This window comes from Poecilia latipinna, unplaced genomic scaffold (assembly GCF_001443285.1).
Source record: "Poecilia latipinna isolate Pla-1442-1.1 unplaced genomic scaffold, P_latipinna-1.0 Scaffold1, whole genome shotgun sequence".
Taxonomy (NCBI): Eukaryota; Metazoa; Chordata; class Actinopteri; order Cyprinodontiformes; family Poeciliidae; genus Poecilia; species Poecilia latipinna.
Window position 1 is genome coordinate 594,357 of NW_015112617.1, and position 15,071 is coordinate 609,427.

General features: G+C 37.5%; 2 protein-coding genes across 7 annotated transcripts in view; one reads left to right on the plus strand and one right to left on the minus strand.

Annotated features, from left to right (window-relative positions):
- Positions 1–15,071, plus strand: part of dixdc1a (DIX domain containing 1a) — a 29,419-nt gene that overhangs the window by 350 nt on the left and 13,998 nt on the right. The window contains exons 1-2 of one of the 4 annotated variants that reach the window (XM_015034764.1): positions 14,288–14,643; positions 14,765–14,941. In XM_015034764.1, the coding sequence (XP_014890250.1) occupies positions 14,919–14,941 (23 nt within the window). In that variant the 5' untranslated portion in view covers positions 14,288–14,643; positions 14,765–14,918. The other 3 variants (XM_015035001.1, XM_015034920.1, XM_015034836.1) reach the window with 3 other exon arrangements.
- On the minus strand, positions 611–7,855 carry nkapd1 (NKAP domain containing 1). 3 transcript variants are annotated; one of them, XM_015035127.1, is made up of 6 exons: positions 7,739–7,855; positions 7,394–7,510; positions 5,118–5,206; positions 4,361–4,501; positions 4,199–4,252; positions 611–1,704 (listed from the first exon to the last, which is right to left on the minus strand). In XM_015035127.1, the coding sequence occupies exons 2-6, from the start codon at positions 7,490–7,492 to the stop codon at positions 1,278–1,280; spliced, it is 810 nt and encodes a 269-aa protein (XP_014890613.1). In that variant the 5' UTR covers positions 7,493–7,510; positions 7,739–7,855; the 3' UTR covers positions 611–1,277. The 3 variants fall into 3 exon arrangements, with proteins under 3 accessions (XP_014890613.1, XP_014890695.1, XP_014890783.1); XM_015035209.1 differs by having other exon boundaries at positions 7,394–7,470; positions 7,739–7,854; XM_015035297.1 differs by having other exon boundaries at positions 7,394–7,470; positions 7,717–7,854.

The following is a 15,071-nucleotide window of genomic DNA, read 5'->3' on the forward strand; positions in this document are numbered from 1 at the left end:
AATTCTTTAGTGAGCCCACTAATTCAAAACTGTTCTTTTCATTCAGTTTATTTTTGCTAAGTCTAAAGGGCTCTGCGCGTGCGGGACTATTGTAGCGAAGTGTGTTTAGAGTCCTTTAAACATGCAACTGTAAAAAGTTAGTTTGTTTAAACTATCACCATGTCATGACATCACCATGTGACAAATAATCTGGAGTAGCGCTAACTAGAATCAACCAATCAGAGCCAGGGGGAGGATCTTAACCCATAAATCCCCACTTTGTCTTTGCTAAGCTACAGCTTCTGCCTGATAGCAGAGCCTGTTACAAATTCTAGGCCTAGTTAGCATGGCCAGTGATGATGGAGGATAAACGGTTTTTCTGTAATAGTAAGTTACTTATCCACCATTAGCACATTTAGCAGCAAGTACATAAGGTGACCGACAGCGCTAAAAACCCTCCTCCCCGTTTTTGCTTCGGACTGATAAATTTCTTCAGAGGGCAATATTAGCTCAGAGGGGAATTGGAGGAAGTCAATCTTTTCACATATTAAACATCTCATAAGATTATGATATGTTGACAGTTTGAACAATTAAGCAAAATTCATTCTTTATGAAAGTTATATACTGCAGCTTTAAGCACATTCCAAACGCATTTTAATTTCCTTTTAGGATTGCATGTATGTTTTTAACTCTATTTACTTTATTCCCGTGTCTTCTAGAATTTTTAAAATTAAAACAGTCCACTATAAACTGATCTTTTTTTTCCCACGCTTATATAAAAACAAATTTATTCAACACTGGAGTGAAAAATTGTCGAATATCACTAGGAATCATCTTTACAAATACTCCTGTTTTCTAGAAAAATTAAAAACCATTGCAAAATAAAGGTTTATTTTAGCAACAAATGTATAAAATGTATAAACCTAAAAAGCTCTTGTAGAAAAACACAATTTGTCTCACTTGATTGAACTTGCATAATTTCACTCTATTAAATACACTTTTAAAAAAAGTCACAATTTTAGGACCAAAATACGAGGCGGCGCAGGAAACAGGTGATCATTGAGGCTGCGTCTTGTAGGATTCCTGATGCATAGGCGGTGGAAACCGCTCCATTGTTTTTCATGCAGCCTGCTAAGTGAGCTCAGATATTTATCCTAAAAAGGAGCAGACTAAGGACCAACAGCACATGGTTGTTGGTGCACCGTAAAAACACAACACGGCCCTACGGTGGAGGCCTCCCTTGTGAATTCAAAACGGTGATCTTCTAGACGTTAGCTCTATGTGTGTTTGCGTCTCAGTCATTCGCTATCATTGGAGTTCTCCTCGCCTGCTTCCTTCCAGTTTTTCCTCCTCTTCTTTTTCGAGTCCAATTCTGAGTCCGAGTCCTTGAGGGAGTCGCGCTTTCGCTTTTTGCGACTGTTAGTCTGTCTCTCTTTTTTTCCTCCGCTGTTGCTTTCTTCTGAACTGCTGTCCTCGTCTCTCCTTTGGGTTTTCACACTTTTCTTGTTTTTGTGTCGACCTTTGCCTCTCTTTTTTTTCCTTTGCTTGTCTTTCGTGTCACTTCTGTCGTCCGTATCGCTGTTGTCGCTCGAAGAGTCGGCTTTCTTCTTTTTCTTTTTCTTCCTTCGGGATGATTTTTTGGACCTCTTTGACAGACATGCTTCTGTGTCGGACTTGGATTTCTTCATTTTGTGGCGTCTGTTCTTTATGGTTACACTTTTGTCACTGCAAAAAAATAAGTGAACAATGTTAAACTAGTCAAAACACAGCAATGTAAACACATTGTTTGCTTTCAGTAAATGTAATTTTTTAGTTAAAATAATCAATGTTTCCTATATTACAATAAAGCTCTGTGTTGAGTCAAACTAATTGCTTTGGAAAAGTCCAATCAGTCCATCTCTACTTAAGAAATTGTTTTTGATGGATTTGAGAACAAAGTATTCGCACTAAATTGGCCTCACATATTGGTATAATGAAGTTATTTTTACAATGTGCTGATTGTTGTTTTGGTTTTGATGGTTAGATTTGAAGGGGCAGTATTATGCGAAATTGACTTTTTCAATTTTACATTATGTTTTTCCCTAATCAAAACATACCTGGAGTGTTGCTTTGATTCTTTTATCCATGTTTGAGAAATCCTCTCATCTCCCGTAACAAACATTCAACTGCATAAAACAGCTGGGTGTACCTAGCCCCGCCTTCAAGACGCAGCTCCAACTCTGAGCTGCAGTTTCCAACCTCCAGAGTTTTTCATATTTTTTATAACAGCTAAAGATAACATAGTTACTTATTTGTGCTATAAAGAGACAGAATGTGCTTGGAAACATACATTACACTGTCGCTTTAATATAAAAGATAGAAATAAAATGCCCACTGTCATTTTTGGAGCTACTTTGATCTATGTCAGGTTATTAATTTAATTAAAAACCTAACTGTTATGTTACAATTGGATTCAAAGTCTAATAATTTCCAAATTAACTTTGACTCTGATCACATGATATATTTAAATCAACGAGACCTCCATAAACAGTGACTCTTTAAATCAGATGATACATAAACAAATACAGCCATGGGACTTGAACTGTTAAACAGTATTTGTTTCAAAAACTCCCAATAGAAATGAGATTATATATAACATAATAGAAGAAAGGTTAGCAGTTAGCACTAACTCTCTTATGGGCAAGATGGAAGGAAATAGAAGACAAGGTATCTGTTGGCATCCAGTATAACATGAAATTTGTTGGATTTGGTCAGTAAAAAGATGAATGAACATATCTTTAAGGACATGGTTAAAAATGCCAAACAAGTGTTTACATCCATCTATTCATCCATTTTCTTACACCCTTATCCCATTGGGGTCGGGATGGGTGCTGGTCCCCATCTCCAGCTATCAACGGTGTGTGTGGGGGGTGGGGTAGACCCTGGACCGGTCGCCAGTTCATTGCAGGTAGTTTGCATTAAGAAATAAAATACAAAATTGTGCTGATATGATCTGGATTTAATCCCAATCTAACCTGAAGGGCTGGGCCAACAGAGGATTTAAGATTATTTGCTTCTAGTATCTTTTTTCAGAAACTGAAAAATGAATACAGTTAATAAAACCATATTCATTCAGATTCCTTCAGGTCTGTCCTCAAACAAATAATTTTACATCAGGTGATTGAGGGGGATTTAAAATGACCCTCTAATAGAGTAAAAGTGCTTATAATGCAAAATGGGCTTAGAGTAATTTCCAAAATGTTTGTGAACCTCTTAGGAATTAAGACTTTCTGTGAATATGAAGCAAAAATGGAAGAAGGAATCTGGAAGTCTAATTTCAGGGAAATGTTAGACAAAATACCTTAATTTTCAGTGAACAGCACATTATCATGGAGAACATTCAGTTTTTAAAATCGCCTGTTCATTAGGCTCATTTTAAAGGCTTCCTGGCTCCTGGAGATACTGTGACTCCCAAGCAAATTATTTTCATTCTAGTTCTGACATTTTGGCATGATATTCATACTGAATTGGTCATCTTATTAGAAATGAATATACAATTTAATTGGGGGAGAACTATGATTTGGACATTTTCAATTATTGCAGTTAGAAGTAAGTTTAAAAAGGGGAAATTGTGTATTTTCCAGGCATATAGTGCAATTTTATAGCACAATTAAGTAACTATGTGACCTTGAGTTGTCATAAAAACCCTATGTATATATATCAAACAAGGCTTAAAAGAAATTTGACTTTGTAATTTGTTGCCTTGAAATTAGGTCTCTGTCTCTTTAAAAAACTCCTGCTCTTTTTGACACTCCGCCTTCAGGAAGTCATCACAAACATGCTTCTTATTATGCTGTTTACAAACATTTTTAACTGGAGCTCCAGGGTGGAGCTTTGTGAGAGCAGGTGTTTAGGCACCACCTGAATGGTTGCCATGGGAGATTGAAGAGTTACTCAAACATGCATGAATGAATCAAAGCAACACTCCAGATATGTTTGTGATGAGGGAATGATGTTATAATATAATGGAAAGGTCAAAGGTAAAAAATTTACATTATAACCATACTTTAAGACAAAAAAAGCAATCTGTCAAAGTCAGAATGGGAAAGCACTTAATAGAAAACTGGAAATTGATTTTTGCCCTGAAAACACTGATAGTTGCATGATTGCAATTCAAAACAGAATTACATAACCGACTTCTTTTTTTTTTCTGTTGTTTTGGCTTTTGTTTTTTGCATACCTGTCAGTGTCAAACTCCTCAGGATAGAGCTCCTTGAAGCCACTGTGCCCCCACCTGTGAAGTGGAACACTGCGTTCAATTACAGCGCTTCCGGAGTGTCTGACAAAATAACAAAAGCAGAAAACTACAAATCAAAACGCCGAGAAACATCACGACGTCTACCTGTCTGGATCGCCGGCCTCAAATTCGTAGAGCCTGCGTGTCCAGTACCGAGCCTCTCTGTCGTCGTGCTCCGACGCTCGCTCTCTGCCGGCGCTCATGTTTCTGGGATGGTCGGACACTCGATCGCAGTGCATTCCTCCTCTGGAATGTGATCCATATTTATGAGTCAAAAAGGGCAACTGAAGTAAAATTGTCAAAGATTATTATATTTCTAAGTCAACATTCCATATTCAGGTATGAGTACTCTATCCTTTGGTAATAATCTATTATTATTTTAATGTAGGGATAAAACGATTAATCGAGATCTTAGCTGTGGATTCATCCTTTTTTACAAATGATCAAATACACACTAAAGGAATTACATATTATTGCTTTTTAGGCAATAAGATCCTTATTTTCTGACTTAAAAAATTATTTCTTGTATCTTTTAACATAATTCTAGTATTGTATAAAAAGGCTCAAGTGTTTAAATGAAAAATTGCAGAATGTGCCATTTTCTTATCCGATTGATTAATCATCAGAATAGTTGATAACTAAAATAACTGTTAGTTGCAGTCCTGTTTCAGTGAGTACAAGTCTCATCTTTATCAAGATTTAAACTGTGGGACCTACAAAATGAGAGAGGTATTCGTGCACAGAATAATACTTAAAATCAATTTCCACCCGGTGTAGGAGAAATGTATGACCCGAAAAACATGGATCTGTGCGGCTTTTGCTCGGCTTGCTCAAATTAAACTGGGATGTTTTCTGCTCCCACCTCATAATGTCTGCGTTGGGCAAATGTTTGTGGTCGGATGCCTGGATCTCCCAGTCTCGCATCTTCCACATCTCCATCTCCTCTTGGATCTGCGGAGGGTCAACAACAATATGTACATGGAAAAACTGGACAGATGCGATGCGCATTCATTCACACACACTGTGAAGCGTTTATGTACTGCATACATATTCGTTTTAGTTATTGTGCCTTATAATAAAAGTAAATGTGTACTTTTCAATGCTCTGACCTTAATTCTATCAGATAATGTGCACAACCAATGTTTAAGCCCTGAGATAACATGAAACTCTATGAATTCTATTTTAAGGGATTCAAAAAATGTAAAAAAAAAAAAAAAAAAAAAACCCCTTTTGTGAAGCAGGGAGCGGAATTTTTACTCAGCTGAAGGAAGAGAGCGGTGCCAGGTGAAACCGGCTGGCACAGCTGCCGCACATTGTCTAAGCAGCTTCTCTTATCATATGCAGTTGCATGCTGGGAAATGAGAGCCTGTCAGACGCAGCCACACAGGAGCACCATCCGCCTGCCAGCCTGCACCAAATTATTCCTGAAAGTGTTTTCTTTTTATATCAACTGTTTAACAGTGCACTCCACTGTGTTGGGCAAACTCAAAAATGAAGTGGGTTTTGATGAGTCTCTGTCGGGAACTACTTAGCTTTAAAGGCACAGATTTTTTTTTCTGAAAACAGAAAAATAACTCCATCAGATGCTGAAATAATTTTTTTTTTTACTACATAGCCTACAGTTATTTGATATACTTTGGGAATATTAATCATGTAGAAGCTTTATCTTACCTTCAGCTCTCGGTGCCTCGCAAAAATTATTTCTACTTGAACTTTTTCACATTACAGTCACAAACTGCCATGTATTTAAGGGCAGGTTTTCTGCAGGTTTCATCAATTAAAATTTAAGATCCGCATCATGACAGAAATGACCAAAAGAAAAAACGTCCAACAGTTTGTGTCGCATCAAAGGTTCTTAGATTAGCAGTAGTAGCAGCGTCGACTGTATTTTGGGGAACTAGAGGAACAAAACTGTGACATTTCTCGGGTTTTAACCCCGTAGTGCCAAGATGTTTTTCCACAGAATAGATGTTGCATAGTATGAGTTGGCAACGAAAGTGAACCAGTGGTAAAGATGAACATCGTCCTGCAAATTTGCACTTACCCACAGCTAGCTAGCGAGATAGCAAGGGCATTTTAGCAGTTTGTTACTGACAAAACTTAAGACCTGTGGTTAACATATTCAAGGCCAAATTATTATTATTTTTTAAGAATTTAAGGAATGTTAAGCCTTATTCTTTAGATACATGAATTTAAGACTTTTTTTATGCATGAATTTTATTTGATAGACTAAAACAACGGTGTGAAAAAGAAAAATAATTATATTATTTTCCTCTTTAAGATTTTTTTTTTAAATCTGAAACATGTTGCGTGCATTTTTTTTATCCCAACCCACCAATTCAATACCTAATGCTGCAGTTCATCTAAGAACTAAACTTTGACTGGAGAGCATGCTTTGATCCATTCCATTGTAGTTCTTTCTGAATGTTTAGGGTCATTCTGGGGCTGAAGTCCCCCTCATTTCTTACGTTTTTCCTTTAAACAACCCCTCTCTTTTAACCATTCTTCCACAAAAGAGAGATGTGTGGAGTACATCACTAATAGCTGCTCCAGAGTTAGCATAAATAATTTTTGTACAGATGTGTCAAACTTTTTTTTTTTTTGCTGTAACAAAATTGATACCATCATGATTTAATTTATCAGCTACAGTTAAAAGTTGACATGCTGTCATGAATTCTATTAAAGTTTTACATCCATTTATAGAAGCTACTTTTAAATGTGCACTTCACTTAAAACACCCCTTGCTACCTCGATAATTACACGCTTATGTATACTACGGGAAAGATGGAGTTTAGTGCCTCCTACCAGCTTGACTGTACTTCAAACAACAATTAGAAATAAAAAAAATAAAAAACTTTTTTCAGCCTCCTGCTGTTTTAAAACGCACCAACCCCAATGTGTCAAGCCCTTGCTTTACCGAGTGTTAGATCTCTTTTACTGTGATCTGTGCACTGACGCCGATTAACATACCGCTTATACTTTTTTTTCTTTGATGTCTGATATTTTGACAAACATTAGGAGAAAGTAGAGTATAAACATATATTGTTGCCATGGAAAATTACGTAAAGGAAGCACCAGTGAAAGTAGTTTTTATTAAGTTAGTCGCCTCCTAACACTAATACAGGACGCCACACGCACCTTGTTGTGGGCATCTGTGTGTCGGATTACATTCCTCAGCAACGTCTTCCCAAGCGGCTGCTTTGCCATGGCGACACCTGACGAGAGACCCACGTCCATCAAACACAAACGAAATAGCTATTCAGAAAATAAAGATCAAAAATAGGTATAAAAAACATGGCAGAAACAGACTTTCTCCATCAGCAACTATTCGAACAGTCACCTGTGTTAGCTGCTCTGCATTTAAGCTAACAATGCTGAATAAAAGAGTGTATGGTTTTTTAACAGCCTGCTATAAGTTTACAACATTAATTCATTAAGTTACTAAAACTTCCCCAACGTACCATAAAATTGTACAAATTGTACCTGTCAGAAGCCAGCAGAATTCGAAAGGAAGAAAACACAGCCTAAAGTCTTCACTTCCGCAGTGTCACAGGACGTCGGGACAAACTGAATGCTGATTGGACCAACGGCCTGTCGACAGTAATGACGTTACACGGCTAAATCTTTTGCTATGGCAAGTCGCCTTTACATTTAATAGATGGGGAGCCTATCTTTGGGGAGCCTTCTGTTAAGTTGGCGCCTGATAGTTGTGCAGATTCTTTGTGTATATCATAAAATGCATATGTTATGTGCATATAAGTAAGGGGTATATGTTTTTTTTGTTGTTGTTGGTTGTGTTTATACTTATATTTTATAATTTCATCAAAAGGTCTAAGAATCTTAAATTTATGACTTCCTGTCTCAAGTGAAAATATGGTCTGACATGGACTCTCATTTCTCTATCTGGACAATACAAGAGATTATGGCTTTCAAGTCAAACAGTTGTGTGTTGATATTCATAGATATGACACCAACAACTGCCCTGCACTTGCTGATATCTGCTTTTAGAACAATAATTAAAAACGTGAACTGTCAGAGATAGACGAACATCAAAGTTTCTGGCAACCACACACAGTGGGGAAGATAGTAAGGGAGAAAAAAATATTTTGACATTTACTTGCTAAGTTTTCTAAGCGCTGCAGGACTTCAAATGTTGTATGGGCAAAAATGGCTAAAATTAGCTACAGGCAGATTGTACAAAGAGGAATGGTCCTTTCTTTGTATCTTTAAAAAGTGAATATCATCCTCACTCTTTGAGATATGAAGACATGTTTTAAAAAAGAAAAAGAAAGGAAACATGGAGGGCTCTGAAGAATAAATCTGAAAATGTACTGTCACTGGATATTTCAGTTTGTTAATAAATCCACACATTTGACCAGATAACCATATAAATTGTTTACCAATCAAAAATGACCTTCTCCCACAGCCATTTCAGTCTTTTGACCTAAATTTAATCAAAAACCTGTGGAGTGAGCTGAAGAGAAGAGTGCAAAGGAACTTACCCTGGTCAGTGAACGATCTGTAGAGATTGTGCAAAGAGGAATGGTCAGCAATTCTGCTATCTAGTTTCACAAACCTTGTGAAATATTATCGAAGAAAACTAAGTGTTGTCCTCTGGGGGGGGAAAAGGTGGTTGTGCAAAGTATTAACTGCAACAACATTGATTACTTTTTCTCTCTCCACTAAATTAACTCAAATTAAAGACATTAATTTTACTTTTTTCTATAGTGTTATCATTCTACTGCAATAAAAGAAGAGTTTATTGTGAGGCTTTTCCTACTACTACATTTCCTAGGTAAAATCTCTGTTGCTTGCACTTTATATTACAGGTTATTTAATCATAGGTGAGGATCTAAATACAGGCTAGTTCATGGCAAATAACAGAGAAGGACGTGTCCCAGTAATAAGAGAGAAATGTGAGGCAGAGAGGCTGCTGAGAAGTTAAATAAAGATCCATATGGGGACAAACGAGAAGGGCAGGAAATGGATTTTATATTTTAGAAAACAACTAAAGGGGAAAAAAAGTGTAAATGATGCAGTATTATGAGAATTTTTTTTGTTTTTTAAAAACAAGAAATAAGAAGATAATAGTGCAACTCAGAATGCACAAAATGTTGGGAAAGGAAAGAAAAAGACATTGTTAATCGGTTTTTGGAAGTTAAAGTTACACATAAAGCTAAAATCTATGGTGACCCATTTATTACAATGTACTTTTTTTTGTCTTGCAATATAAACTTCTCATATTCCAGGTCATAAATATCTAAATGCCACAACTTCATAAAAAGATTCAGAAACTGGGAGTGAATGCTGCAGATCCTTACAAAAAACAAAACAAAACATTGATCTATCACATTTTCTTTAGGACAATGCGTCCTGCCACACAAACAAACGATGTCCAACTTTCTTCCTCATACTGAAAACATTTTAGCCCTGTTAACGTGAAAGACTTAAAGAGAAGTTAGATGATACTGCTGCTTACTTACAGCTATTGTGTGAAGACCTCCACAGTTTGTTAGAGAACATTATTAAAAGAAATCCTTAACAAGACCTGTTCGCAGTTTGCCACAAGCCAGCTACAGGATACAGCATGAAGGAACATTCCACTGTCAAATTAGACTAAAACTTAACTTTCTGGCTTGCATTTGGGCCAGACAACCAACACACATCCAGACAGTCCCGCATCGTTCCGCAGGGATACTTCACTTCATCAGAGATGGAGAATATGGTCAGAGGTGAAAGGAAGATGGATGGAGTTAAAAACAGGGCAATGGAAACCTGTTCGAAGCTGCAAACCCCTTGAGATCCCGCTAAAACCCATTGGGCTTTATGAGAGCTTTGCTTGTCCATTCTTGACTGAAATCTGACCCATATAAACCTAAGTTACCTCTAAAAGCAGGAACTCTTTGTGCAACCTACTTTTGCTAAATTGCGGCCCTCAGTGGGATTATAACACTACATGGAGCTCAGACGGGGTTCATCCAAAATGCTCCATGTCCTTTTCTAATGTAAAGTAATTAGGATAATTTGTTTGCAGACAACACACAAACAAGATGGATGACTTTGTGCAAACCAATTAGGCTGTGGTCTATTCAGGCTGTCCTGGCTGTGATTCAAGGCGTTTTAGAAGTCTCAAAATGATGGACTTGACTATGACGTAACCTGCTTTAATGTACTTAATTTCACGATTGTTCTGTTTTTGAGTGAGATTGTGTTAGATCCTATGTCTCATCGTAAGTTCAGTTGAGTATTGGGGATAAAAGCAAATATTATTTAACTAATTTTAGATCCAGTCATGGTTCACAGTTTGTCTTATAGTCTGAGTTGTTTATTCCCCATCTACTTTCTTCTTGTAGTCCTATTGCCATCTGCAATAATGCACCGCCCCTGGTCAAAAACAACCAATCAGAGCCAAGAGGAGGGTCTCAGTGTTGTCAATCAAACTCGTGTACACATCACAGCTGTTTTAATAGCAGAGAAACAACTCACTGTTAAAGGAATACTGTTTATCCGCCGTAATCAGTGGCCATGCTAACTAGCTTGGCATCATTGTGGTGAACTAGTTGTAGCTGCAGAAAGCAGTGGAGAGTGTGTTAGCATGATTGACAGGGGTAACGCACTCCTCCTGGCTCTGATTGGTTATTTTTGAAGAGGGAAGTGCCAAGCTGAACAGACCTGACTGAATGACTTTGGTCACTTCCTCTGCTGGCATTGCCATGTTACAGGCAGAATACAATTCGTCATGGTTCTCAACTTCTCGTTCTGTTCACTGATTGGCCTGGTTGAAATCCTACTGGAGAAATTGACCTCAGTGGGAGAAATTCCAGACAGAGGGAGATGAGAATCAAGCGGAGAAAGGCAAAGGCCAGGCTAAAAAGTTATCTACTGCAGCTTTAAGCCACTTTAAAACTGAATACAGTGTGCATATTAACTTAGTTATCTGAGACATTTCAAATTTATTAGGAATTTAGCAGAAAAATTTGAGCTAGATGTGAGTGAATCAGGAATTTCTTGGACATTAAGAAAAAATAAGAGTATTAAATTTGACTTTTGTCAGTGAATATCACCTATTGGAAGATATGTATCATTTTACAATAGAATAAATATGTTTTTATTAAGAAGTAAACATCCATGCATTTCAAAGTTAGGATTGTTAAAAATGGGATTAAAACCAATCTATAAAAGCAGAGTAACAGAGAGCCTGTGAAACTTGGGTTTTTCTCTTTTACGCCTCCACTAAATATTCAATATTTCTTACCTCAGTAAAATTTGACAATAAATATAAATGGGATACCAAGGGACAAAACCTTATCAGAGGTGCTTCATGAATATTTGTTTCAAGGTCACTAAAATGAAAAAGCCTTGATAACTTATGTTTTGTAGCAGGCACAGTAATAATTTGCAATCAAAATTCCTTGTGAGTGTGCAAACAATCTGCTCTATTTTAGCGACTCATTTGATTTCCAAATTGTCTGCCAGCTTTTTGTCCCTGCAGCAAACAGGCTTTCTTCTCCCCCTCCTGGCGGCCCCCCGAGTTCTGGAATGACTTTCCATCCACATTTTTGACACTGAAGTAAATGCTTATACATTCTCCATACATGAATCTTGAAAAATAAATATGGTTCCCCTCCCCTCCCCCCACATCTCACCTCCCAGTTCCAACAGTAACATTATTGTCTGCCAAAATTTTATTGTCTTGCTCCTTGGGACCCGAGTTCGTCCTTGTGTTTTTAATATGTGAACAAAAACAATCAAAGTACCCCTGAAAGGAATGGAAATCAGTGCGTAAGGAAACAAAAACAACTTTATTGGGGCTGAAAGGCTTCAAGAGGAGATGCTGAATGTGTTGGACTGTTGCTTTTTCTGCACAAACTGCTTTTCTTTTCTTTTCTTCTCTTTTCTTTTCTTTTTTTTTCTTTTCTTTTCCTTTCTTCTTTTTTCCCATCAAAACGGAACAGCTACCCAAAATATTGCTGCTGTAATCGCAGCGAAATGTTTGATCTGTTGTCTGAGAGGGGACTGAATACAAACACATGCGGTTTTTTTTTAACTTTTACCTGTAAAATAAAAAAAGAGAGGAAAAAAAGCTTTTGTAAACAGTACATTTTCTTTCTTAACTTCACAGTGGTGCTCTTCTTTACTTAAAATCTGACTAAAACACACTGAAATTTGTGTTGACAAAGTGCAGAAAAAGTAAAATTTTTTAAAACTTTTACAGAAAAGCAAAGGTATCATCAGATCTTGCTGCGAGTTAGACCCAGCATGATGCGTTATCATATAAAAAATATATTCCCAAAGTAATATTTGTACTTTTGTTGTCGACGACAGGCACACTCCTGCTTCTGCTGTTTTTCTGCCAATAAATCAGCTGCAGCATCAGTCTCTCTCTGCGTCACATACATATTCATGGGTCTGCAGCACAGTAGCTCACTGAAGCATGCGCCAATGATGCTTATACACAATTTAAGACTGTCATTTGGCTCTGGACAGAGCTGCAAGCTGCCACATAAAGAGCTGCTTCACAGTTTAGTTGATGACACCAGCAACATTTTTAACAACTTAATGATAGTGTTCCCATGGCCCAAAAGCCTCTTATAGGGGCGATTACCATAAAAACCACACACGTACCCTTTCATTTCTGTGAGCTGTCACAGACATTTTAAATTAGACATTTTTTATTTTTTTTATTCGCAGGTTTGTCATTCAGGTTGGCGTTTGGAATCGGAGGCCCTTGCTTTTTAATGTAAGAGGAGCTGCAATTGTAGGTTGCGGTTTTCTGGAACCTACAATGTCATATACGACATGGCCTGATGGCCTGAATTACAATTCATTTCTGCAGTTAGGCGTGTTAACTCATGATAGGGAACAAAAAGTATAAACAGTAAAATACAGCATACATGTATCAGCAATACTGTGTGTAAAATCACCATGAGTTTGTACTCTTCACCAGCTGGAAAAACAAGAACAAACTTATTTAAACAAAAATACATAAACTACCAAGCAACTCGTAGCATTCAGTGGAATAAATAAAAGTGCTAATGTAATGTGGAAGATTATAGCAAAATCAAGAGAGAAAAATGGATCCCATAAGCTGGGATGTAGAACCATAGCTTCCTTGTTTCTTTTGTGAGTTAGTCCCCTTATGAAAGGTTTCAATGATAGTCTCCAGGCGTCATATTACCAACTAGACATGGGCTGATGGATTCAAAATCCTGATAATATCGATACTAAGTTGGTTTCGATAGTGTGATAAGATTGACTTTAGTTTCAGATTCCCTCTTGAAATTTCATTTTAATGAAAACAGATTGCTATGATTTGATCTCAAGCTATTGTTTTTGCACAACTGACACTGAAATTTGTTTTGTTCCTTTTCTGTTTCTGTTTATCATGTAAATATGTTACTAAGGTATTTTGTAGACACATATATACTTTATCTAAATTTTGTCCTAGGTTTTAACTAAATAGTTGAATGGAAAAAAGCCTCAGTAACTCCTAGAGGTCAGAAGTTTGATGATGTATCGCACTTGAATAATAAGTTGGTATCAGTATCGATGATACAGGTTCTGTTTACTTGGTATCAGATTGGTACCACAATATGCAGTACTGCACACTTCTAATACCAGCATACATGAAATTGACATTTCAGATTAAAAATTCAAAAGGTAGGTTTTCATCATAGCTAATCCATGAAAATGAACAAAATAACACTTGCTATACGTGTACCTTTTTATGATAGCGATTTAATGTGGCATAGTAGGTATCTTTAACTGAACTGATAAAATAACTGATAAAATTAATATAAATGCATTTTAATTTATCGAAATTCAGTCTGTAATAAAGCTCCTAAAATTATTTTTTTGGTTTTGGTGTGCCATCACAAAAACAAAAAAAAAACCCACCCTGACATTTCCTTCCCTTATGCTAGTTTTAATTTTACATGCAATGATATAAGGAACATAGAAAAATGAAAAAAAGAAGAAGAAACCTCACTCCTCCTTCTGGAGATAGAGAGAGGGGGGAGGGTAAACACACCCAGACAGCCAGAGCAATGTCTGACATCTCTGCTCTCTGAAAGAAGGAAGAACTTATTACAAAGCCAGTGCGACGAAACAGAAAAGAAACAGAAGGAGGGAGGAGAGAAGGAAGGGGGAAGGACGAGGGGGAGAAATGCAAAAAAGGTTCCGGCAGAAAAAGAAAACACAGGAGTGAAAGAGATGCATAGGGAACACAAAGACGCTGTGTTCGTGTTAGGGAGCTGGTGAGAGCGATGAGAAAACCAGCAGACTTCATTCGCTGGTGCTGCTGAGCTGCAGCGCGCGCGCCGTCTCTCTCTCTCTCTCTCTCTCTCTCTCTCTCTCTCTCTCGCGGTGCCAGCTTGGACCAAGCTTTGGTATGATTTAGGGGAAACGGGGTTTCGGGCTTTTTTCCCCCTTCTTCTTCTTTGATTTGGATTTGGAGCGTTGTGCTGCAGGAGTGGATTTGACCGTGCTGTTATTTCTGATTGAACACAGTGTGCGACGTGGAGACTCCTGCGGCGGCTGCTCCCCTTCCCCATTCCCCGCAGCCTCCGGCTCTGTTTGGGCTATGGTCCTGACTGAGAACCGGGGCATCACCCAGATGCACAAGTCCGACTGTGTGGGAGGGTAAAAGGCAACAAACAACAGCATGGGAGCGAAGCAGATGAAATGGTAGGACGCGGCTATTTAAAAAAAAAAAAGAAACATTATTATTCCAACATTACACGCCAAGCAGCCTACAGGCAGCTATTTTTATCGACAGTGCATGTATTCATCAGCGGCAGAAATACACAGAGCATCA

Excerpts from the sequence above, each read along its gene's own strand:
- nkapd1 (XM_015035127.1), bottom strand. The coding sequence starts at position 7,492 with ATGGACGTGGGTCTCTCGTCAGGTGTCGCCATGGCAAAGCAGCCGCTT. Across the intron at positions 5,207-7,393 it reads ACACAGATGCCCACAACAAG|ATCCAAGAGGAGATGGAGAT; the intron begins GTGCGTGTGGCG and ends GACCCTCCGCAG. Across the intron at positions 4,502-5,117 it reads CCCAACGCAGACATTATGAG|AGGAGGAATGCACTGCGATC; the intron begins GTGGGAGCAGAA and ends ATCACATTCCAG.